General features: G+C 42.6%; 2 protein-coding genes across 3 annotated transcripts in view; both read left to right on the top strand.

The window, feature by feature from the left end:
- Window positions 1-14,259, top strand: part of arhgef10 (Rho guanine nucleotide exchange factor (GEF) 10) — a 55,804-nt gene extending 41,545 nt beyond the window's left edge. For both annotated transcript variants that reach the window (XM_035168203.2, XM_035168202.2), the window contains 5 exons: window positions 2,504-2,646; window positions 4,828-5,002; window positions 12,268-12,390; window positions 12,739-13,264; window positions 13,356-14,259. In XM_035168203.2, coding sequence (XP_035024094.2) covers window positions 2,504-2,646; window positions 4,828-5,002; window positions 12,268-12,390; window positions 12,739-13,244 — 947 coding nt within the window. In that variant the 3' untranslated portion in view covers window positions 13,245-13,264; window positions 13,356-14,259. The remainder of the gene's footprint in view (window positions 1-2,503; window positions 2,647-4,827; window positions 5,003-12,267; window positions 12,391-12,738; window positions 13,265-13,355) is intronic.
- A 1,884-nt stretch (window positions 14,260-16,143) lies between these two features.
- Window positions 16,144-21,317, top strand: LOC118116997 (kelch repeat and BTB domain-containing protein 11). The gene is made up of 2 exons (XM_035169006.2): window positions 16,144-16,566; window positions 17,767-21,317. Exon 2 carries the CDS (start codon window positions 17,839-17,841, stop codon window positions 19,717-19,719), a length of 1,881 nt encoding a protein of 626 aa, XP_035024897.1. The 5' UTR covers window positions 16,144-16,566; window positions 17,767-17,838; the 3' UTR covers window positions 19,720-21,317.
- The last annotated feature ends 4,131 nt before the right edge of the window (window positions 21,318-25,448 follow it).

Raw genomic sequence — 25,448 nt, 5'->3', positions numbered from 1 at the left:
ATTAGACAGTGGCACAGTGTGTGCCAGTGTGACTGAATGTTCGAGCTGCAGTTGCTTTTCATCATTCGTCACAACAAGTGTGTCAAATCACTTCACAGAAGAAAATTCCTGGCCCCTAAAACTCAGATTTGTTATTATTTCCACGGAACTGCAGCTCTGTCACCGAGACACGGTGCTCGATGCTGAAATCATGAGTCATCCTGCATAGTTTGGTAGGAAAACTGTGCCCTGCATGCCGATTATAAGCCTGCTCAAGTACTTTGTCACTGCGGCTGCCTGTACCCCATTAGCATATAAACTAGGCCCACGGTTTACATTGTAGGGAAGAAAGCCGGCAGAACTAGGAAGAATGATCAGCTTATATTCCTTGATGTTGCACTGTCATCTGATCAAAGGGGGGCGTCACAGTGAACAGTGATGTGGAAAACACTGAGCCTTCAGTGCTGAGTTTATTGTTGTCGCTGCACAGAAGTGCTCCTCCGCTGCTGATGCAGTGTGTCTGAAGCTGAGGCTCATTCAGCCTCATTCTGCCACGCTCGCTATTTCCTCTGTGACTGACTGTGTTATGAGGGATGGAGAAAGAGGGAGGCAGTGATTCGGCAAAGGTCGCACGTCACAGACAGACACTCAGATCATGAACTCTGTCCTGCCGTTCTGTGTCACGCCTCCTTTCCTGTTGAGAATATTTTACAGTAGAGCAGTGCCCGTTCTAAACCTGACTGTTCTCTTGGCCTGTGTTAATCCTCCGGAGCTACTTCTGAATTATTCTTTGTAATTAGTGAGTCCTCCTCAAACAGTTCTACAATATACTGTCACTTTTTATTGTTTGTATGCTGGACGTTGTGTGCAGAGCTTTTTACAAACAGTCGATGGTGCAGAGGGAAATTAAAAAACTTTGTGTTCATCCTACCTGGTTTATCTGCAATGAAGCCGTTATAAGATAAGATAAAATAATCCTTTATTAGTCCCACAGTGGGGAAAATTGTAATATTACAGCCGCAAGAAAACTTCTACACTGATACTAATGTCAGTTTTTTCCTTAAATGAAACTCGGTCCACAGACTGAAGGGAAACTGCCCCACCCCCACAGACAGAGCTGGTCACATGTTTATTACATTTTTATTAATATAAAATGTATTGCGTTTCCAAATCGCACCAAACTCAACACTGCACTTTCTCAGACAATTGACAATATACATGCCAAGTGTGAAGCTGATTAGCAGAACGGTTAGTGGGATATGCATTCCACATACAGACAGGACGTTGTGAAACTAGTCGGTAGATATGGTACTCTTTACACACATACACTAATATGCAATTCTTTTGCGTATAAAGTACATGCTTACTTACTTTTACTGATATGTTACTGATATCTTTTTCCCCATTGTGGAACTAATGAAGGACTATCTTATCTTATCTTATCTTATCTTATCTACTTTATCTTATCTTATCTTATCTTATCTTATCTGATCTTATCTTACACTGCGATGAGAAGCTTGTTGCAGCTGACACTGACATGAAGGAATGCTCTGGTTGAAAATGTGAGATATGTGGGCAGACTCTCTTCAGCAGAGATGACTTACATAAGCCTCCAAGTTGGCACTCATGTCATTTTCTTCTTCTTCCTCCACTGCTCCTATCCTTTTTTCTTATTTTCTCTTTTCTTTCATGTGCATTCACCTGCACAGTATGATCATTACAGCAATATAAACAGGGCACTGCTGGAATGCTAATCCCACCTAGCTCCTTTATTTTGGAGATTACCCTTACTTCCCCAGTCATTACTGTACCTCTGAAAGCACACCTCTTTCTCTCTGGGTGGCTTCCTTCAATAGCTGCCTTTGTGCCTTCTCTTAAACAAACACTACTGGTCGGGCAACATTCACTTCCTGGGCTAGATTAGCTCAGGGAATGTGGTGTCTGGAGGAAATGAATTTGGTATTTAACACAGGGCCCTTCTAGCTCAAAGTAAGTTAAAGCCATCTTACAGATGCACGGTTCAGTTTTTCCTAAATTCTAACTTTTTTTCTGTCTGACAAAATTAGATTTTCTCTCATTTTAAGACAACACTGACTGAAATCCAAACCAGAACGGTTGCAGAAAAGCAACGCGCTGGTATTTATAAAGGCAGTCCATGTGGTGTTTCATTGCTGGCGCTGTAGGTGCCCGGGCACATGTAGAGCAGTGCGTGTAGGAGGTGTGTGTGGGATTCGGCTCTGACTAAAGCCTGGCAGCCCATCTATATTCATAGTGAAGGCTGTGAAAGCCATCAATGGCCACTCCACCAGCATTAGCAGAGCTGCAGATGACCTTTACAGACGACATATATAAAGACAGATTGACCAATAAAGTGTCCTCAGTGAGCCGTTCTAACTAATACATGAATAATTGCAAAAGAAAAAACAATAATATTAATAGAAGTGATGTACAGTACTGCACTGTTTAGTTTTTCATCATATGCATGTTCTGCTTATGTATCCCAACACTGTGTTTGTTCTTCCAGACGGTTTGTGGTGCAGTGACAAGCCCAAGGTGCTGAAGCTGGGAGTCCTCCCGGTCAAGGCCATGCTGGCGGTGGAGGAGCATCTCTGGGCATCATCGGGGGGCCAGGTCTTCATCATCAGCACCCACACACATTCTGTGGAGGTATGAAGCCTCGCTCAACCTGATACTGTTATCACGCTGTTATAAATACTTTTCATGTCCGTGTGTGTGTGTAAATAGTCCTTGGTGCATGTCTTCTTATCTGTGTACCTGTCCCAGCCGGCCTGTGTAAATCATACAGGAAACAAGCGCTAGAGAAAAGGGATGATTAGTGCGTTAATCATCCTCATATCAGTTTGTCAAGTCTAAACCTGTGTCAGGTCAGGAAAATAAAAAGCCAGTTTGGAATCTGTTTTGTTTACTTGAAGGTGATTTATTGAGTGTTTTAGTACTTTAGAGCATCCAGAGTTCAGTAGAGAGGGAGTGTGATTTTCTTTTTAATCAAATTAAGGGCAGTGAACCGTCATAAAGTAAAGTGGAAATGTTTGAGTTTGGATACGTACACCATTGCTTATTGTTTAAGTTTTTTTAAAAGGTGAAATGTGATCACAAAGCTATTTTAGACATGAACTCCGGGAAATCAGTGGAAAATTGTGTCAAGGCGTTTTACGAATTTCATATGATGAACGCAGAAGGAGATTGTCCGGGTCGGACACGTTCACAACAGGAAAAGAAAATATCCTTAGCTTTCCAAGTTGACCTCTTCGTCAGCGTCTTCTACTCGCATGGCACCTCTTTTTTCATCTTAGATATTTCTATCCTTTTTTATTTCTATCCTTTTTTTTCCTCCAGTTTTGCGTCTGTCACCTCTTAGAAACATCATGAACACGCCGACTCACCCGCTGTGACTTTTTCCTTCTGTATGTTCACACATGAGACATTTGTCATACATTTTATGACAAGGCGGTTAGCAGTGACATTGTGGAATATCTCCCGAGAAGCTGACTTTTACATTTACGTTCTCACATACAGCCCCTCTGGGAAATTTCAGTAAAATGTCCAGAGTTCAGTGCATGACTGAAACCAGCTTTGAAGTATAAAAGGCATCTAGAGCAGGGCGCCTCACTTCTCTTCTCACTCTACCCGCTCCCATTTTCCTGGAATATGGACGTTATTCCCTTTGTGTGTGTTCTGGCCTGGTTTAGGGATTGGAGGCACCTGCCGTGGGTCCAGGAATAGTAACGTTCCTCTGACATGCACTCATTCATAATCTGTTTAGCCTCATTAAGCTCATTATGTTGTACCACCTGCCTGTCGCTCTCTCTCTCTTCCTCAGCGAGGGCTTACAGTTTGTCCACAGTAGTGACTCAAAGTCCAACAGATGAGGGAAGCATGACCGGATATTTTAATACTTAGTCATTTCAATGAAAGGTATATCTAATATAAGTTACAAGGGTTTACATTTACACAAGGTGCAACACAGTACTTGAATGTTTCACATTTTATCAGAAACATGTACTGATACACTTGTGAATGGACTCTCTCCTTTGCTAACTCCACCTACACGTAGAGTAATGTGTGGTGAGATTATGTAACCAGTGGTGGTGGAGTGAGGCTACTCTGTTGGTTCACATGTTAAGAGTTCAAAACTACAAACTGATTGTGATTTAATCTTACGAATGGATTGTAACTTTTTTATTTTATTTTATTTTATTTGAGATTTATAAACCAAATCTTCTTCCCTGTACTTCCTGTTTGGATTTCACCTGACCGTCGTCATTGACATCACCTCTGAATAAATAATGTTTGAGCGTTTGGCCCAGAACAAACCCCCCCTGTATCATATTCTGCTTTGCACTGTGGAAATGTGATTCTTCATTTTGATGCTTAAGCATAATCAAAGAATCCCCAGACATAACAACCACTTACAATGCATGGGCAGCTGCAGTCTAAACAGACTTTCTGTGGGTTGATTCTCCAGTTCCACCAACATTCAGAGATTCTCCTCCAAAAAACATTTAGTCTGAGCCTAGAAAGTTACAAATATAATACTATTGTGTAGCGTTGGTGCCAAACACAAAAACAAAAGTTTGAATTCCCTCACAGAGTCATTTTCTGTTCGCCAGTGAAAATGCATTTATGGTGATGTAGATGCTAATGAGAACTACACAGTTTATAATCCTACAGGTTGTATACACTGACATATTTCTATCTGTATATCAATTTTATTATTTTATTGCTTATTTTTTTGTGATAGACTTGGTCCCTCCGACTAAATCTAGTGTCAATGTGCAGTAGTGTGATGACTTACTCCTGTCACTCTGCCCTGTGCTCCTGATCCAGAGGCAGCTGGAGACCCACCAGGAGGAGGGCATGGTGGTGTCCCACATGGTGGTGGCCGGGGTGGGCATTTGGATCGCCTTCAGTTCGGGTTCCACACTCCGCCTTTTCCACACGGAGACCCTGGAGCCCCTACAGGACATTAACATCGCTACACCGGTCCACAATATACTGCCTGGTAATACATCATTTTCATTTTGATTGATTTACCATTAAGAAAAATGACTTTATTTCATTGACATTTCTAGATATATATGAACTCAGTAAACCTAGCCAGGGTCAACTACTCTGTCAATCATTTTTTCTGTGAAGGATTTAGTAACACGAAAGTTTGTAGTTCAGATATTCAGTCTATATTCAGGGGGTACTTTCACCTTTTTCCCAGGGAATAATTCATGGCTCTTGATTGAAAGGAAATCAGACATGTTTAAGGAACTGTTGAGTGTGGGGGATTTGGTGCAGCTTGAGTGAATTAAAGGGGACAGTTGGACTCTAGTTGCTCTTGCAGGTGGTTCAATCTTCTTTGATTTATTCTACACAATAGCCAATAACAGCCACCACCTGTACCCTTCCCCTCTTGCGGCCCTCAAAGGATAAGCAGTATGGATAATGGATGGATGGAGTGTATTATTCAGAGTGTTTTCTCACCTTGTAGAAGTCCTTGGCCTGTGTACAGGCCTGTGTCGTGTGGTTTGAGTTGATTCATAGTGATTCTGCGGTCTCACCTCCTTTACCACCGTACCCACCACCATCACTCTCAGTTCTCTTTACCTTCTCTCGAGTGTCACTCAGTAATGTGATCCGCACGCCTGACGGGGCCTGAAACCTTTTAGCGAGTGTCAAGCTGTCCAACAAAGAACAGCAAATCATAGGTGTTCTCCTTTTTGATCATCTCGTCCACTGTGCCTATTCAAATACGCCTCTGCACCTGTGGTTGACGTTTGCATGTCCCCTGAGCTCACGTGTCAAAAATGCTGTCTTACTCGGTGCCTGTCAGTAATTAAGCTGACATCAGTGTCGTAGCTCATCCAGACAGCTGTTGTTATGGCAGCTCTGTCACGCTCTCGTCCTCTTCTAAACAGTGGATCTGGGACCTCTCATTTTGTCCCTATTCATAGTGTTGCGTAAAAACTAAACTTTTGACCTCCTCAAGTCATTTTATGGAAACGTAGTGAGTTTTGGAAGGTGCTGTCTAAAAGGAAAATCCAGCTCAAAGTTGAGCACAAACACAAACTTTTATGATTGACCAAATATAGACAGGAATTTAGATATCGAATTGAAATTCAGTGCAGATTTACAGCTGAGCTACTTTTGGAGATCAGCATAAATGAACAGTCCTCAGCCACATGAAACATGAGTGAAATGAATCACTTAAAAAGAAAAAAAAAAAACCCTTCTCCAATAATTAATCAAAATAATGGTGGCAAGCTTTTTTTTTTTATTTATTGAACCATGAAAATGTCAAACAAAACAGATGAAAACATAAACAACTAGAAAGGCGCTGAAGAGCACATACCTCCGCCATGGCCAACAGACCCTTATGAAACCACATTTAATTCCTAAAATTGGATCCGGCTTTTGCTTTTTGGATCCACACCCACACATCAATCTGCACCAAATTTCACACACTCGTATATATCATTCCTCTAAATATGGCTTATACCTGTGAATTATTCCTGTGAAATTGTTAAAAATGTTTCTTTGACCCGATTTTAAAAAAAAGACTTAATGTGTTATTTCCTGACCTACACCGCGTCCTCCCGCCAAGTTTAATGGATATTTTTCTAGTAGTTGTAGTAGTAACAAATGGACAGAGGTGAAAACATAACCTCCTTGTTGTAGATAACAATGTAGGAGTATTTGCAGGTTGTTTGTTTGATCTAATGTAGCGTTACAAGTGAGTGCATTGATTCTCATCACAGAGGTTTTTCTCTGCTTTGAAAGGTAATTTGATTACGTCATCCCAGCGCCGTGGCTCACCCTCGGTCTGTGATGTTGTAAGGCGCTGCTGCTGTAAACCTGTCATTAGCAGGTTGTAACAAATACAGAGGCGAACTAAATGAGCCATCGCTCACAGACAGTTTGATTCCAGATGAGTTTCTTTCAGATGAGCTAATATTTGTTTTACAGGCTCTGGAGACGTTAACCCCATGTTGCACAGTGCATACCCGAAACTGAGGAGGGAATTGCATTGTATTACACCATAACACTGCTTTCAGTTCCTGCCTGTCTCCTTTAGATTTGAAACTGGTTCAGTTTCTATGGTAATAGATCATAGTGTTTTTATTAGTGTGTGACATATGGAGAAGTTCCTGCCATGTGTGTTTAAGCCAAACATTGTTGCTGAGGATGATCAGATCAGATCAGATGACTGTTATAGTGAAAGTGAATCAAGGCTGAAGTCATCACAGTAGATTTGGATCTTGTAATCTGTTGTGTTACGTCAGCTTGACCCAAAAACACAGTTGTGTGTTCTGTTACTGAGAGGAGATTGCTGCTGTTGGTAGGAAGTCTGGATGTGTGCAGTTCAGTAACTGCTGATTTCCTCCATACAGAGTAATGCAGACAGCTAGAAGCGTTTCCAAAGTTTTCTTTAAAGCTGCTTTCAGACAAGCACTGAAGTCTGGATATTACCTGACATTTTCTGAAGGGGTTGGAAAACGCAAATGTCAGAGTCAGTTGCTGTGGACATTCAAATACACGTTGAATATGGCAATAAAGAAATCGACTTGATAAGACAGTGAGATTTGACAGCTGATGCCAGTGTCGAATTGCTGTAAGCAATAACAGCTAAATGTATTCATCATGTCCTCCCTCCTCCCTCCTCCCTCCTCCCTCCTCCCTCCTCCATGCTCTACTCCTCACATGTCGTTGTGAACGTGTCTGACTATCTCCTGCCTTGTTCTTCACATGTGAAAGACAAAGTCAGAAAAATGTCCCGACCCTGTTTTCCAGAATTTCCAGAATTTTATATTTGTTCAACACTTCCATCCTTTTTAAACTGGAATATACATCTGGTATAATCTTGTTTTAGCGTTTTGATACCTGAAGATTTTGAATCTGTGTTTTTTGTCACAGTCGTTTGGTGTGTTATGATCTTCACTTAATAACTGGCCCTGTAGTTGTAGCCTTACTTTGTCATCTTCATCATTACCAATATCGTCATTAGCCTAGTTTAGCATAAGATGTGTTTCCAGTGATTCCTCCGAGGGATTTCTCTGTTATTGCTATGAGGTAGGAATAACATTCAGAAAGGCATCAGGAGTATTTAGGTACAAAATGTCAGAAGCGCGTTGCGTGTGAGTCGTGTTATATCTGCTAAATCTGCACGGTAGCTCTTTTCATCTGACTCGTCTCCTTACTTCAAGCGACATTAGTTAATCAGCAGGATGTCAGATCCCTTGTAATTGGGTTTAGGGAGAAGGTTTTTAAATGTCACTAATTTGTTCGAGCAGCTCCGAAGCCAAAATCCAGTTCTGCAAATGTTAAAAAAAAAAAAACTGCAACAAAGAACCATTCTCTCATGTCCTATTGTAACCATGGCTACAGGTTTTTCACCGTGGCACGATGATGAACAGCCATTCTGCAGCGTCATGCTTCTGACTGTAGAGAAAAACAGATTAATGGTCGGTACTATCAGCTCTGAATTTCCTTGAGGACATTTCAAATTGCAGGGAAAACTTGTACAAGATAAGAGAACTGCTCCGATTCCCTTGATCTTCCTGCGTTGGTGAGAGAATCTCTGGGTGATGCCCAGTGTTTGGAGTTACGGGGGAAGGCCTCTTTCTCAGACAGATGTGAATGATAAAAGCTGCCTGCAATGGGACCTCGCTGCCCGTACTGGCTAATAGGATCCATGCAACCGCAGAGGAAGCCGTATCTGGGACAGACCACCGCACATGAAAGCGTTCATCCTCCGGGCCTCGCCATCGGGAAAAGCTCACTTCCTCTGATAGCTGCACTGGCTCCTTGGACTGTCAGTTAGCATGGAAATCAAAAGTCTTTTTTAACCCATGATCAAGGGTGTGTAGATGAGATTTGTTATGTTTTAATGAAGCAGTTGCATTAAATCCACCTGTCTCACTGGCTCTCTGCTTGTCGTCTGTGTTGATCTGCTCCAGAGTGTTCCACCCTGGCATTAACTGCTGCTGGCCGGCTGCTGGGGAACAGAATGAGACCAAAAAATGTGCTGTTTCTGCACAATCTCCGGCGTAATTGGATTTGCCAGCCAAACAGTTTGGGACAGGAAGGGACCGTCTGCAATCGATGTGTGTGAGGCCAAGAGTGACGGGGCCTTCCTCTGCAGCGCTCCGCTCCATCGACACTTGTTTACCGAGACGCGAGATAGAAATGAAATCGTCTCGTAGGAAAATAGCAATGAAATTAGATCTTTTTTTTTTATAAATCTCTTAATCTCCAGGAAGTCCACATTATTATGAAGGAATATCACATTAAAGACCCTAATGCGGATGTGGCTTGTCTACGGAAAACACACTGATCCAATGAGCTGTATCTCCTCTAAAGAAAAAAACACAGGGCGTTGTCTTCAGTGTGAACGGCGTCAATGAATGGTGCAGTGTTAAATGCAGGAGGCGCTGTAGGTGGGGTTATCCTTCTCATGTTCGAGCATGTTGGAGCAATTTCTGCTAACTCCCGTCTTTGGAGACCGAACTTCCTTATCCAAGCACTGAACACACAGTGGGTTAATATGCTCTAATAGCCGTCATTATCACTGTAACTCAAAGCTCGTGTTTATTAAAGAATCCTATACAGTTTATGTTTTAGAGTAATTTAGTGGTATCAGTAGCTGATTGGATGTCGTGTTTATTGGACTACTTTTTCCTCTATATTCCCAAATACCGAGTGTGTTAGACACGCAGAAGTGTAATGTGGATTTTCTTATTACCTCCACCGAGGAGGTTGTTGTTTGGTTGATTGTATTGAAGATTAAACAAAAACAAATGAACAGATTTCCACAAAACTTGGTGAAAGGATGCAGTATGAGTCAGGGAAGAACCCATTACAGTGGGGGTGGATCCAGGAGATTTTTTTCACTTTCTTTAACATTGTGAGACAGTGCGGTTTTGGACCTTTTCACTGATTTCCCAGCGAATCATTCATGGATCTTGATAAAATAAAAGAAGCCATATTTAGGGTTCTTCTGGATGTGAATTTATTGTATTGAACCTCCGTGGGACCAGGGTAAAGACCGCGAGGGGACCTTTAGGGGAAATCATTGTGTTAAATGTAAATAAGTTTGAAATTTAATACAAGACTATCTTAACAAGTTCTGAAGAAGACCTTCAAAAGACAGTGGGCCTCTATCAAAGCAAGACCTTACTGTGCTGATGTCTCAGAGGATGGTGGCTGACCGGCTGGCTGCTGTGCTGAGGGTCTCGTCTGCCTTTGTATGCTGCTCTGTGACCTATAAAGGCAGCCGTGCGCGGTCTAATGGGAGATAAACATCAGGGGGGGTCAGTAAATAACACCTCCAGCTTCTCTTTGTTTGTACGCCACTATTGTTGCACACGTCCCAACACGGATGACATGCTTATTCCTGAATGAACGTTCGCTCACAAAGCGCTGACTCAACATGATAGTGTCCCATAGCTGCACTGTCAGGAAGCTACAGCTAAAACTGAGAATCTTTGAAAATAATTAATGGTGTGTAGTATTTAGTATTTCTTGTAACAGCATGGTTCTGGTTCGAGATCCCGCAGATACACACGGTCGCCCAATCATGAGTCAGTCTTAGCTGTCAATCATTACGTTTCACCCCATTTATATAGCGTCAAATATCTAAATTAAACCAAACTGAAAAACACTTGAACATTAGTCTGATAATAACTAACTTAAATGTCAGAAACCCTCTTTGAGAAAAATGTATTTGATGTGTATTTAAAAAAAAAAATTTGACCCATGTCATATCCAGTAACATGGAGGAGGCAGGGTTTATGACCTATACTGCAGCCAGCCACCAGGGGGCGATCAATACACTTTTGGGAACATGTTTTACAATAGTAGTAATAAAGAAAGAGGGTGTAACTTCCAGCTCTTTCGCCAGATCCAATGCTTCCTCACATACTGCTGATCTGTTATTGCTCCACTAATAGAATGGCTGATGTGTATTATTGTAAAGTTTGGGATTTGCTCCTCCCGCCTGCTGGTGCTTGTCAGGAGTAAGTGTAGATCAAAGTGGGGCAGTGGTGCGGGATCAGGGCCAGAGCCGGGCCGTGTTGATGCTCACTCTGGGTTTATTTTAGTTCACCCTCTGGGTGGGGAACTCCAAATATTATGAAAGGAGGAAGTTGAGCAAGGCCCCCTCCGACCAGCCGGCCGTGTGTTTCTGCTAACTCTGGATCTCATTAGAAGCACATGTGGGCAAGACGCAGAGCCTCGTCCTCCACTGTACCTGCCCTCTGTCTGGCAGGATTCCTGGAAGTGTGGCAGGGTGGCGTGCGTGTGCCCCGAGCAAGGGGTCAGCTCCAGGGAGGGAGGGGGGTCAGCCTGCAGAGACTGGCAGTCATTTTTCCTTAAACCCAAGAGGATTACTTTTAGGGAGGAAATTCAAGTCAAGCTGTTGCAGCAGTAATGACTCATGACAGTCTCGCCTCCCACATAGCAGCACTGAAATGACTGTTTTTGCCAAACCCTCAGATTCCTCACACAATCCTGAAAAATGATGATCAAAATGTTGAACACGATTCAATAAAAATGACTAGATACCGTTTCTTACACGGCTTGTTCCTGACAATGCTCCCGTGCAGGGACGGTCTGAGCCGAGCGCCAAATTCCACATCACAAGTCACCTAACAGTCCGTCAGCGAGCCTGAAAGGTGCTGTTAACGTCACAAAAGCTGCTTTTAAAGCCCAAAGGAGCATCACAGTGATTTTTCTAACCAGGAGGGGAAATGAAAGGTCAGCTCAGATTGTCCCTTTGTAGCTGCCGTAAGCTTTCTCAATAGAGGCAGCGCTCCCTGCTTAATTACACCAATCTGTTACATAACACTTTTGTGTTTGCCTGTCTGACTCAAAGCGGACAACAGCTCTGTGTTGTTCTGTGTTCAGCCTCTTGAAAAGAGCTTGCGCTTACCCAGGCTCCTCTCCTCTACGTTGCCCTGGAGACAAATAACCGCTGAACATCATCGCTGCGAAAATGCCCCCACTCGCTAAAAAGATATATCTCCTCCCTCCCTCCTTCCGTCCCTCCCACACACCACACTGTGTTCAAGCTGAAGTGGCCCATTAAATATGCACTTCTCTGATTTTCCAGGAGACAAGAGTGTGCACGGTGCATCTGTGTGAGGTCCAACAGTTCACACCTGACACCATAAACCACGGAACATGTCTCAGCCAAGAACCATTTAACTCTGACGATTTCAAATGTCACTGGATTGACTTCGGAAAATGAAAGCCATGTTGTGTGTTTGTTTTCTTCTGTAGGGAACCAGAGAGTGTCAGTGAGCAGCCTGCTGGTCTGTCACGGTCTGCTGCTGGTGGGGACCAACCTGGGGGTGACTGTGGGCCTCTCTGTCCCCAGACTGCAGGGGATCCCCAAGGTCACAGGTAACACCGAAACATCACTGTGTCACTATTTCAAATGTACTTATGTCAGATCAAGACTTAAATACCTATTTTACACCAGATTTAGCAGTTATATGCTGTTTTTTTTAATGCAAGTAACCCCCTTAAAAACGATTAGCTTAATCATCATAGTTTTATACAGCTTGGCGATGTAATGATCTTAATAGAATGTCTCCTAAAAATACATTTTTGATAAAGACATGACACATGATAAAGTTGCAGATTATTAATTTCACTTCCCAGACATTCTTATTGATGATAAACATTAACAAAAGGCAAAGTGTGTGAAACAATCAGGATGAACACTGATGTGTCTGTGCTCGTCGTCAGGCCGGGGCATGGTGTCCTTTCACGCTCACAGCGGAGCAGTCAAGTTCCTCACCGTGGCTGCTGCGGTCTGCAATCGCTCCACGGGCCCGGCATCCTCCGCCCCTCCCGCCTCAGCCCAGCCAGCAGAGACTGAGGATGCGGAGAACACCCCCCCGCCCTCGGATCCAGCGCTGACTCCTCCACAGGGACGGGGCGTGTGGCTGGGAGAGGCGGGCTGCACCGCCATGGCTCTCCGAGACTCTGTGTCCTCCTCGTCCTGCGGCTCCCTCGCCCCATCCCAGGGCTCGCTGGAGCACGGGCCGGAGGACGGGGCCCTTTACGACGTGCTCCACGACCCGGCCCACCATCGGAGGGGTCGCCGCTCCAGCAAGGTGGACGTGAGCTCGCTGCTGGTGGTGTCCGGGGGTCTGGGCCACCGCAGGGTGAACAAAAAGACCAAACCGTCTCGCCATGAGGACACAACCTCCACTATCATGATCTGGCAGATTCCTTTACTCAACATGTGACACCAAAAACTCATTGATGGGTCAGTACAACAGCATTTTATCAGTTACAAGTAGAAAATATGTTGTGTGCATACCTCTCACCAGTATTTCTATATTTTCTGTGTTTTTCAGGTTTTCGGCTCCACAGAACTCTCCCTGTGAGGCGTGGAGTTACACTTCACAGAATATTACAACTAAACGTGTTATTTAAAGCAGAACTGCATCGGGAATTCTGCATCATCGTCTCCTGCCATAAAACACAAAGGATCGATAAAAACCACTCAACCATTACGCTCGATACAAACACCATCCTACAGACCAGTCGAAGGATACTCTCCACTTGTTAAGGATGTATTTAAAAAAACAAACACTACAAGGTCTTTTCATTTCACCCTCTGATAAAAGTGTTCCGTAACATGGCTAATACATTCCATTGCTTCCCAGTGTTTGTGCCACACAGTTGACTGCAGTGTTTAAACCAGTGTTGAAAAGGAAACGGGACTCGATCGACGACACGGTCCCGCTCAAAAGGCTCGCGAGGAAACGACGCAGCTTTGAAAGTGTTACATAGAAGTTTCTCGTACGATTATTAGGATTAGGACTCCAGATCGCCTCTCAAGGCCCGAGTTGTGAATGTGACGTGTCGCAGCTCAGGATTACATGTGCAGCAGATCTGGGGTCAGAGGAAGTTTTTATATATGGAATCAGATGCTTTTTTTTTTTTTACCATTGAAGCTGCAACTATACTGTAAACAGAGCAGAGAAAGGGATATAGAGAAAAAAAGGTGAAGTATGGATGACTGAATTAGTTTGAGAGGGTCTGAGGAGAATGCCTGGCTGGCCAGGTTTCATTTCATAAAGGGAAGAAAAGAGTCTTTATCACCACAAGAGAGTTTGTTGTTTCCCCCTAATGCATATTTGTTTCTCACATAAGGATATTTTTAAAAAGGATGAAAAGCTTTATACTTTGTCATAATTTGTCTGTATGTCTGTTATGTGCATTAACAAATTCATAAACATTGTTTTATTGAGCAAACTTGTGTATTTCATGCATTCTTTATCGAGAATTTCCTCTTTTTGTAATTATATTCTTCCCGTCGTGTCAGTTAAACTTTCAGGGAAACACACGTCGTTCCACAAGCCTTGTGGAAGCTTTTCTGCAGTTTTGGAATCTTTAAAGCCAAACAAAGTACAGTTTAGAAGCAAACAGATTTTTGTTATACTCAAGTGGAGATAAAAGAAGGAGGAAATGGTGTCGGTGTGAACACATTTTTTTTTTATTCCAACCTTGTACTTCTCCTCCGCTCCGACTGTGTGCAGCCATCAGTACATGCAGGGACTAGCAATGTGCCTGAGGGGCAGCAGGAACTGAGCCTGATGCAGCTCTTCCGGGATTCTGCTGCTCATTTCTCCCACTGCCGAGCAGAAAGGGTCAAGACTTCCTCTCTCTTATGAGGCTCACGCCCACTCGTGCACAACCAGCTTTCACTATCATGTCAGTTCTAGCAAAAATAGGCAAGATGACTCTCATGGTCTGAGTTTTTTATTTAAAAATGCAATCCACAGCACCTGAGGATGATTCCTAAATATAATCTCATCTGATTTTTATCGACTTGAACTTGAGATAATGCTTAACTCCTGTAACTGAATACTGTCTTGTATTTATTAACTACAAGTACAACATGGCAACACCCCAGTCTCAGTGTAAGTAAGTAACCGGGTTATCAGTGTGTCTGGACGGGTGTTGCCATTGCTCACATATCAAGACAGTGCTGTGTCGTGAAGTCCTTTTGTTATCCCTTTGACCCTGATGTTTCCTGTGTGTGTGTGTGTGTGTCTGTGTGTGTGTGTGTGTCTTCAGCGAGTCTTTGTTCTGAATATCTGGCATTAAACCCTCCCTGCTGAAAGCTGTCTAATCTCACAGGGCCGATAGTTGTGTGATGCCCTCGTGGTGGCTCCCGTCTATTTTTGTATTTGAAGGCCAGTTGCTAAGACGCCGCACAATCTCCAAGGAGGAGAGGTTGTGGACCCCAGGATTTACAAAAAAAGAAAATTGTTCCCCTGCAGCTGCTGCTCTTTAATGATGCCCCTTGTCACACGTTGAGTGTGTTTATGTCTCACACATTTTGATTGGTTCAGACTGTATCTCTCATTGAACTCCAATAGAAATAGTGTTGCATCATCAGCAGATGGAAAATGTGACTTTTACTTTCAGAGCATTGTGAAGTTTTGGGTTAAACCTGCTTCATGTACACATTTATTTATTACCTCCACCAAGGGGGTAACTTTTTCCATTTTTTCATCAGTGTATTTGTTTGTTTGTTAGCATGATTATGCAAAAGCTACCACATGGATTACCATATATAACATGGTGGAAGGCTGTGGTACGGGTCAAGGAAGAATCCATATAATTTTGGTGTGGGTCGGAAACAGGGGATGGATCCAGGGTTTTACTTTCCACTTAATATTGTAAGATGTGGTGTTTTATACGCCATTTTTGTTGATTTCTCAAAAATGTTGACATATTTAGGGGACCGATATTTATGAGTGTGTGTAATATTCCAATGGGCAATAATCTTGGGGTTATTTTGGGGCTCACACTTTTTTGTGAGTCTTATGTTGGGGTTGCTGTACCAGTGTGTGTGTGCACAGGCATGAGGGGAGAGAGGGGAGGGAGGGGAGGGGTGTCCCACATATTTAAATCCCCATGCGGACCCACCCTCCTGCTGCCACACGTCCTGGTACCCAGCTCAGGGATGATGCGTAAAGGATGATGCGTAAAGGAATGTCGCATCTCTTGGATCCGTCCAGAGCGCGCGCACACGACAGATGGAGCCTCGTGCTTTCCTGAGTGTAGGGTTAATGCCGACTGTAGGGGGCGTGGCTTAGATCAATAATAACCGCCTCACTGTAGTGAACTGTAAAAAAAAACAGAGAGAGAGAGAGAGAGAGGACTCAGTGGGAACTCACCACACAGACACTGAATGTGCTCAGCAGCTTCGCACCGGAGGAGCTCACCGATCAGAAGGAGGTGCGACCTGGAATGACTGGTTGATCGTCCCCTCCGTCCTCCCTGCCTCCTCCTCCTCCTCCTCCTCTTCCTCCTGCTGCCGCCGCCCGGACAGACACCTCAGTGCGGGTCGGGAGCGGACAGAACCAGGAGGCTGCGCAGTCTGGATAAAAAGCGGTGATCGGAGGGACAAAGCGGCTGGAAATTGTCGGGAGAAGTGAACCAGTGGAGCCACAGGAGAGTCTGCTTCATCGGGACTTACGTAACTGAGCTGTGAGGAGCGACCGGCGGCAGCGAGAGAGAGACGCTGCTGCTGTTTAATCAGAACCGCAGGTAGGTCACATTTAACGGGAGCTGATCTCACATCCTTATATATAGATTATAATGAGGTTACCACACCTCATATTCCCGCAGGACTCCACTGGGGGAACTGATTTATCATGTCTCCTTGGACACGGTCTGTGGAATGTCTCACAGGAGTTACTGATACAACACAATCCTCCTTGTATTCTTCATATTAGAGATTAATTCTTCCATCAGCGCAACACCCTGTGCGCATGCGCCCTGGGCGTCTCCAGATTACCACGAATAACGGACACAGTGTTGCACATACGTCGAGCACTTAAAGATCAAAGCTACATGTAGGAGTGGCTTTGATTTCATGTGCGATCTGCAGATGTTGCACCCAAAAGCCTCCATGTATAGGTTGACATGATGCCACATTACTATAGTGGTGAGTCGTAGAGCAAACCTGGCAACAGCAGGAGAGCAAAGTAATATTTTCCTTTAAAATCCACTGGTTCCGAGCTGTTTTTACTAGAGAAATAGCGCCCCTCAGAGATCTAAGGCCATTTTATTTACACAGCAGATTCCTTACACAGAGGTAGATTCAAGGTGCTGTACATTAAAAAACAGCACAGAGACTAAATGAAAAGAAAAATCTATTAAAAAGCAGAAAGCACAGTTTAAAATAATTAAAAGAGATTAAGAGGTCAAAGAAATACCAAGGATAAAATCTGAGTATATATTTAAAAAAAAGTTGAAGGAGTAAAATAATACAAAAAAATAGAAGTACAATAATAAAATAAATAAAAATAGAGTAAAACACAATGATGGAATGACCTTGTAAAATAGTTAAAGGCACTAAAAGTTTTCAGTCTGGAGTTAAAAGTGCATAGTGACTTAAAGCTGCTCCTCCATGTTTAGACTGGGCCCTGGGTGCCACTAGCAGACCACTCCCCAGTGATCTCAGGGGTCCAACAGGGTTGCATTGCACTATCATGTCTGCTATGTTAGGGGCAGCTGCATTAAGATATTTTAAAAAGAACAGTTCAACTTTGAATTCTATCCTGTGGTTGTCTTTTTAGATTTGCTTCAAACTCTTGCAGCAGAATTTTGGAAGAGTTGTAAGTGCCTGATTTCTTTTTAGGTAAACCTGTTAAAAGCCCCATGTCGTCAATTCTACTGGAAATAAAAGTGTGAATCTTTTTTCTCGCTTTGGTAAAATCCTCTCCTTGTTTTCCCTCCATGTAGGTGAAGAGTTTTTCTATCCAGTCATCATGATCGGCGAAGACAACATCTCCTGTCACCAGTGAGGACGTCAACATGAACGAGGGCCACAGGCAAGGCGGAGGGGCCATCACCGTGGAGGCCGACGTCATCCTCCACGTCGCGAACCCCGACCTCGTCAAGCCCGCAAACAGAGATGGGAGTTTATGTCCGGGTTACGTCCAGGGATTCCTGCCAGAGGACAAGGACTTCAGCCCTACTCCGGTGTTTGAGAAGGAGTACCTGTTGGATGGGAGGCTGATGGAGAATAATCACATCGATCATCAGAAAGGCAACGGCTCATACGACTCCAGAGCTGATCAGTACCACCTCTCTAATGTAAAGGGGGCTCTGGTTCTCCCTCTTCATACTGACTCTCTGTCCAATCATGTTTCTGACACACTGCAAAACTGTACAAGCAGTAAGATGTACAACGGCGCCAGAGCCAAAGTATGCTCGTCTAGTCAAGGCAAAGAGGAAACTGATCGCTCAGGGCTAAAATCAAACCTCGAACAGGCAGATGAAAATACATCAGCTAAAGAAAAGCCTGATCTAGTCATCGAAGTTGGCGGGCAGACGATCAGTGCTCACAAATCTGTCCTTGCAGAGAAGAGCGACTACTTTAAGGCGCGGCTGTCACGAGACATCCTGAAAGTAAAGGGAATGAGCTACAAGACATTGTCTACGTTGATAGACTACATTTACACTTCCAAGGTGAATGTGAGCAAGGACAATGTCGTCGAGGTCATCACAGGCGCTAAAATCCTCCAGATCCCCTGCGCCGTCCAGGCTGCCATGGACTCCATGTCGGAACAAATCACCGCAGAGAACTGCTACGAGATTCTTACCATTTCCAAAAAGCAGCGGCTGAACGAGCTGAAGGAGACGGCCTACGGCTACATGAGCGACAATTTCCTCAAGATCCTCAAAGACCCCGCCGTGTACGGGCGTCTGACCGGATCGGAGCGGGACCTGATCCTGAGGAAGAGAATGGAAGGGAGGAAGACGCTGATGGTCGCAGAGATAAACGATGTGTTTGATCGAGTCGGGAGCAGGCCGCCGAGTCGTTGCGGCAGCCGGCCACAGAGCCCCTTGTCGGAGGGGTCTTTAGAGGATAACCATATGATTTACTTCTTTAACGAAACGGCGAATGACTGGAGACCTTTGACGGCGATGCCTGAGGACTTAAACACTAAAGGGTGCGGGATGTGCACCTTGTACAACTACCTGTTTGTGGCAGGGGGGATCAAGGGCTACGGTGACAAAGGCAAAGTGTCGGACAAAGTCTTCTGTTACAACCCCATAACCAACCGCTGGGCTGAGGTCAGACCTCTGAACCAGGCTCGAGCCCAGCTCAAGCTTGTGTCCATGGACGGCCACTTGTATGCCATCGGAGGGGAATGTTTGTTTACAGTGGAAAAATACGACCCTCGCATGGACCGATGGACTACCGTGGCCCCATTGCCCAAGGGAGCCTTTGCCGTGGCCCACGAAGCCACCACCTGCAGCGGAGAACTCTACGTCTCAGGGGGCTCCCTCTTCTACCGCCTCGTCAAGTACGACCCCAAGAGGGACGAGTGGCAGGAGTGCCCCTTCAACAACAGCAGGAAGAAGTCCACCGACATGGTGGCGTTCAAGAGCTTCATCTACCGCTTCGACGTCAACCGCGAGCAGGGCATCACCGTCTTCAAGTACAACACCATAGTGAAAATGTGGCACGACTGCGAGTCGCAGAGGCCCGGGAGCCACTTACCGTTCAGGTGCGCCGTCATCGGGAACTGCATCTACTGCGTGAACAAATCCCAGACGCTTCAGTTCGTAGTGGAGGAGGAGAGCGGCTACTTTGTGGAGGAGGCGCTGAGGGCACCTCTGGAGGCGAAGGGCGTTCTTTTTCCTTTTGTGCTCACGTTGCCTGAAAAGCCTGAAAAAGTGACATAGTGTGTGCGTGTGTCATCCAGAATAAGACATTATACCTGGCAAAACTAGAATAAGCAGAAGACATTATACACACTCTTCAGTGTCAGCTTCTGTCCTTGTGTCTCGATGGCTGCTTTGCAATGGAATGTGTGTGTTTGCATGGCAATTTAACAGGTTTGCGCCTTAAAAGGAAACATTTTATTTGTCAGTGTTGAATGACTGAACGAAACCATATTTGTATCTGACTGTAAATAATGACATCATGAAAGTGACTGTAGATTTTTTCGTGTATTTCCTGGGTTCAGTTTTGTTTTGGTGCAATGTAGAATAGACTTAGAACATATTAACTAGTTTACTGGTGACTTTGGTAACAAAAAGTTGTTTTGCTGGAGATTCTATTGTTATAAAAAAAAACCGATGGAAGCAGTTATCGTGCGCTTTATGAATGATGTAAGGCAGGTTCTATGCAAATGAAACAGAATATAAGGGTCTGCTGTTCATGGTTACTAGGAGCGGATTTGACTGGAACGAGTACGATGTTTTGCCTTTTATTCATCCTGTGAAATATCCTCACATTATATTGAGTGAAAAAACAAGAAACTGCTGTATTCATCTTCTAAACTGAACAAATATTCCTGCTGGTGAAGCGTTTATTTACCTTTCATGAATTCAGGCGACGTTCACACAAAGCAAATTTGTATTTCATCTCCTTCAAGTTAAAGCTTTAGATTTTTGCATCACAAATCAGAAACTGAAAAAAGTACACAGTATTCTTCTTATAGTGCCTCTTCACAGGTGTAACAGTTCCTGCATTTAGCACATTTGCCAAAGATAAACAAGAATTCTTTAAGGCTATAACAAACCTGCATAAATCCAACCCACAAACAGTATAATGTATTTTCACATCTATTTTTTTTCATTAGGTTCTTAATGAAGGAAGCACTTCTCACCACAGTCGAGTCAAAAAGTAAAACAACAGTTTGCTGCTAACTGACACTTCTCTGGAAGGTTTAGGAGAAGTCACTCAAACTCCACAGCTGCTATGACCTTCCCTGTGTGACTTTCAGCAGCAGAACCCTGTTCACCTGTTACCAGGTTGTTCCCATGAATAGGGTCCTTCCCTTCAGGCCCAACATCAAATCCGACCACTGTGCTGCAGGCTCCCGGCCCCTCGCTGCCTCCACTGGTCATATGACACTAATGAACCATGTTCTTCCTACATCGGTGTACGTGAATGCCAGTTTTTGCTCTTAACAGTCCTTGCTTTGCAATAATACAGTGGCAGTTTTGTATGGAGGCTAACGCTGATTTATTCCTTGAACAAATAGCTTTTGATAATATTTGTAGAAGTGTATCCATGCAGTCGATGTGACGCAGACAAAATGGATGTGGTTTTGTATTTTTTTTGGCTGGCTGGCTGGCGTCTGTATTTTGGTGATTCTCTTGGTTTTTGTAAGGATTTGGTAGTTCTGGATCTGCTGCTGTGATGGACATTAAAGTGACGCTGAGGCTTCCTGTTCATGGCGAACGTACGGAGTGAGCTGACCAATAAGCTGTTGGATAATGTACATCGGTCAGAGTTAAGTGCTTCAAATAAAATATCTTGTGTCTGAAAATGACCCATTGACCTTTGAGTGTGTTTTCAACAAGATGCTTTGTTTGGGTTCAGTCAGCCTGTCACACGTGGAATGGACCTGCCATCTAGTGGGCTCTGAGTGTAGCTGCACCCAGTACTGCTGCTGCTCATGGCCAACAAAACATTAAGGAACTATAATGGACAGATAGATTGATTGACTGCTACACCATATAACACACACTTAAAGTTATAAGTCTCCTAAATATGCCTGATTAATTTCATTTAGATTCATGAATTCAATCAAATTGGTGAAAGTGTCAAGTCAGAGTTAGTGAAAAAAATTCCTGGATCTGGATCTGCCAAAACACTTTATAAATTACTTCTTGGCCTGTGTCCCATCCTTCCACTTAGTTTCAATAAAATAAATGTAATTTCCTTGGCAGAGGGAACTAAGATGCCTGTTTTTCCTCACCAATAATGTACAGTGATTGTTGTAATATTCACAGTACTCTATGCCAATAAGATGTGTGGGTTTAGGCCATTATGAACAATATTAAGGAAAATGGAGATTTTCATCTGTGTGTTATTTAATGCAACAAATTTATTGCAGCTGGCTCTGAAATGTTTTTGATGGAGCTATCATGCCAAATACTCTTCAGGAAAATCTATCCACACGTAACCCAAAGGTGACTTCTGATTTAATCCACACACCTCCAAGAGGTTTGGTTAATGTAGCTTTTCTTGCATATAATTGTATATTATTTGTTGTAAAATATCAGCTCATGGGAAAATCTCTCAGTCAGATCTATGAGTTTAGGACAATGTGTTGGCCAAAGACACAAATCCTTCAAATCCAACTGTAGCATTTGAACATGATGCTTTTATTTTCAGCTGTTACAGTTATATATGTTTAAATTGTTAATAGATGACTATATATTGATGATAAAAGTGAAGTCACTAGCTCGGTCTCACGGTTATGACTTGGTATCGTAGTTATGAGGCTCCTTGAAATTATGACCTGCTGATCTCATATTTTTGAGGAAGTACCTTGCAAAATTCTGCCATGCAAAATTAAACTCAGATAGTTCCTATAGGTTTATCCTTTGAAAATCATCAAACAATGTGGAAGCTTTGAAATGTAAGAGTTTTGTTATTTTATCAAAGTGGACATTTTGTGTTTTCTACTTTTGAATCATCTGCAAAAGTGTCAAGTGAACGAGGCTTTTTTACTCCTGCTAAACAGCGACCTCTGGTGGCAGATTCAGGACATTGACACATCACGTTTCCCTCCATTTCCCAAGATTCTCCTGGGTGTGTTTCCTTTAATACATCATCACTAGGTGACCTGGCTGACGGGATCACCCGCAGGAAACAACACACATGCCTCCATGGTGAGTTAATATGTGTTTCACTGACATAACACAACATAGTGACACAGCTCACAGGCACTATTATCAGTTAAACAGCATCTTTAGTCCCGTTGAAGTCAACACTTTAGACTTAAAAGGTTTGATTTTCCACATGTTTGCTTCAAGAAGTCAACTTTATGTAATGTGATAGTTGTGAAACTACAAAAGCCTCACAACACATTTCATTTACACCAAGGCTTGACTACTTTAAGCCCATATAGTCATTAATATAGTTCTGTTTTCTTACTTTGTAAGAAATGTAAACTCAAGGCCAATGTGGCTCAAATACTGTGTCATTTAAACCTCACACTGACCGTCACAGTACATTTACACGAGTGCAGTCTGGAAATGCAAAGTGCCTCCATGGACATTGTTTTCATGTGATAACCTCAAAATCACAGTATTTGTAAAATGTAGTAAATATAGAGAAAGTTGTGGTGCAGAGGCGTGTCGGTGTTTTCTAAAGGGACAGTGGAGGCATTGTTTTACTCCACTAAAGCAAGTCACACATTAGAGTGCAAGCGACCGTCTCAGTGTCTTAACAGAGACAAAACCTGTGCAGAAGCCTGATGGGAGATACATTTCATCTCCTGCCAACAGCTTCAAGGCAACAACACAAAACACTCGTACACTACACTTTTACTTCTGCTTTGCTATCGCGTTAACAATCCCCTCTTCTGCTCTATGATTTGCTTTCATTCAGTTGTTTTTTTAATGCTGTTGGGGAAACAGACCCATTTGCGAGTGCAAATTAGTAAAATATGAATATAGTTGGTAACATGTCAGCTGGCATTTCATCATCTTTTTATTCCTATCCATCGATTAATTCATGCATTTGTACTCTAGAAATATAAGTGATCAGATAAGAGGCTGTTTCCTCCTCCACAGCAATAAGAGCAGGAGGAATGGGACAGAAAACTAAAGGAGGCTGAAACTGTATTGGACAGTGAAGCTAAATTAAATGGTGGAAGTATATATAGGCATGTACTACTATATGTAGCAGTGTGTACCCACAACACTTCATGTTAAAGTATAGTGAGACTGGACTACAGCTGCAGAGCCAAATCTATGTAGAACAATTGTCCTGTATTTCAAAACACAACTGTACAATCAATAACATCATAGAATCCAAGTCTCTTTTTCAACATTGTACATTTATTATTATTGTAATAATAATAATAATAATAATAATAATAATAATAATATAATTACTATTAGCATTAGCCTTTATCAAACCATGTTAGTATAAAATCAGTAAAAGTAATTAACAGATAATCATATAGAATAATAACAGTTAAAGTAATTTACATAAAACACACGCAAGAGATTTTCCCAAATGTTTAAACCCATTGAATGTTACTAGGTGTTGAAGCTGTAAATCAGTCTGTACATCAAATCATAATTTCACACCTACGCTTAGTGGTGATATATCCTCAGTCTGTTTAAGACTCCTTATCTTTTCTGACATTTACATTAAACCCCAGATTTACATCCTGTGATGTGGATGTAAATCTGCTGTAATACCTGGGTTGGAGACAAGCTTTACAAATCCCACCTCATCATGTTCCTGCAGGGATACGATCAGAGACAAAGATCTCAATGACCTACACATGTAAAAAAAATAAATAAAATAGAAACCTGTCACAGTGGAAGGGCCTTAAAGAATACACAAGAATAAAAACTGCAACTTATATTTATAGAGGATAAACTATTTTCACTCTATTTTAAAATCTCATAACATTATATTAAGTTACATTTCTTTATACTACCAATGCTAATTAGACTTTTTCACTTTTATCAGTTTCAAGTTGAAATAGTTTAATAATCACTTCGGGACTAATTATTAAATTTTTAATAATAACAATAATAATAATTTCTTGAATTGATATTGTACCTTTCAAGTTACCCAAGGTCACTTTGCAGAGTTGGGAAAAAATTGAATAAATAAATAAAACAAACCAAGGACCGATATAATGGTAGTGATCTAAAGCCTTTGTTAACAGGTGGGTGTTTTTGAAGAGTCTCAAACTGCCAGACTGAGTTCTCTATCACCACATCTCAAGGACGATGCATCTACCCATAATTTGGAGTCCACAGTGAAGGGCCTGAATCCTTTTTGTACATGCAAGAGTTTAATTTTATGGTTTTTAAACTTAAAAAACTAAATATGTGGGTTATTTGGTGTAGACTGATGGCCCAAATGGCTTTTCATTTAATTTACAATAAAATCTGCAATATGATTAAGTGTGCAAAAAGGTAAGGGGGCTGAATATTTTCTAAATCCACTGTAAATTGGCTTGTTGCCTTGAAAAATGTTTAATTTGATGGAGTTTTTTCTAATTTTGGTGGTTAACCGAGCATATTTTCACACTGCGAATGGGCCAACACAGTAGAAATATTTCCTTCATGTGAGTTTTGTTTGTTTTTATCATTAAAAATCTGCTTCATGTCTTTTCAGTGACACTGCAGTGGTTATCCACCAACCTTATCGTTGTTGTTTTGTGGGACTTACCTATGCAGTAAAAGTTAGGTACGCCAAATTAATGAATTGCATTAATTTAGTCACTATTCCAATACAGCAACACTACAAACTGCCGCCTAAATATAACACAGACTGAATAACTGTTTCAGAACTGACCTGTTTATTTCAGTATTGTTATACTGACTTGTTTCACATTGTGCTGCTGTTGTGCTGCTTACTTATTATTAGCTTATTCCCTCTTTCACCACTGGAGAGCAGTATGAGTTTGATGTAAAGAATAGAT

The sequence above is a fragment of the Hippoglossus stenolepis genome, chromosome 10 (genome assembly GCF_022539355.2).
Source record: "Hippoglossus stenolepis isolate QCI-W04-F060 chromosome 10, HSTE1.2, whole genome shotgun sequence".
Taxonomy (NCBI): domain Eukaryota; kingdom Metazoa; phylum Chordata; class Actinopteri; order Pleuronectiformes; family Pleuronectidae; genus Hippoglossus; species Hippoglossus stenolepis.
This window is presented reverse-complemented; position numbering and strand designations above follow the sequence as displayed.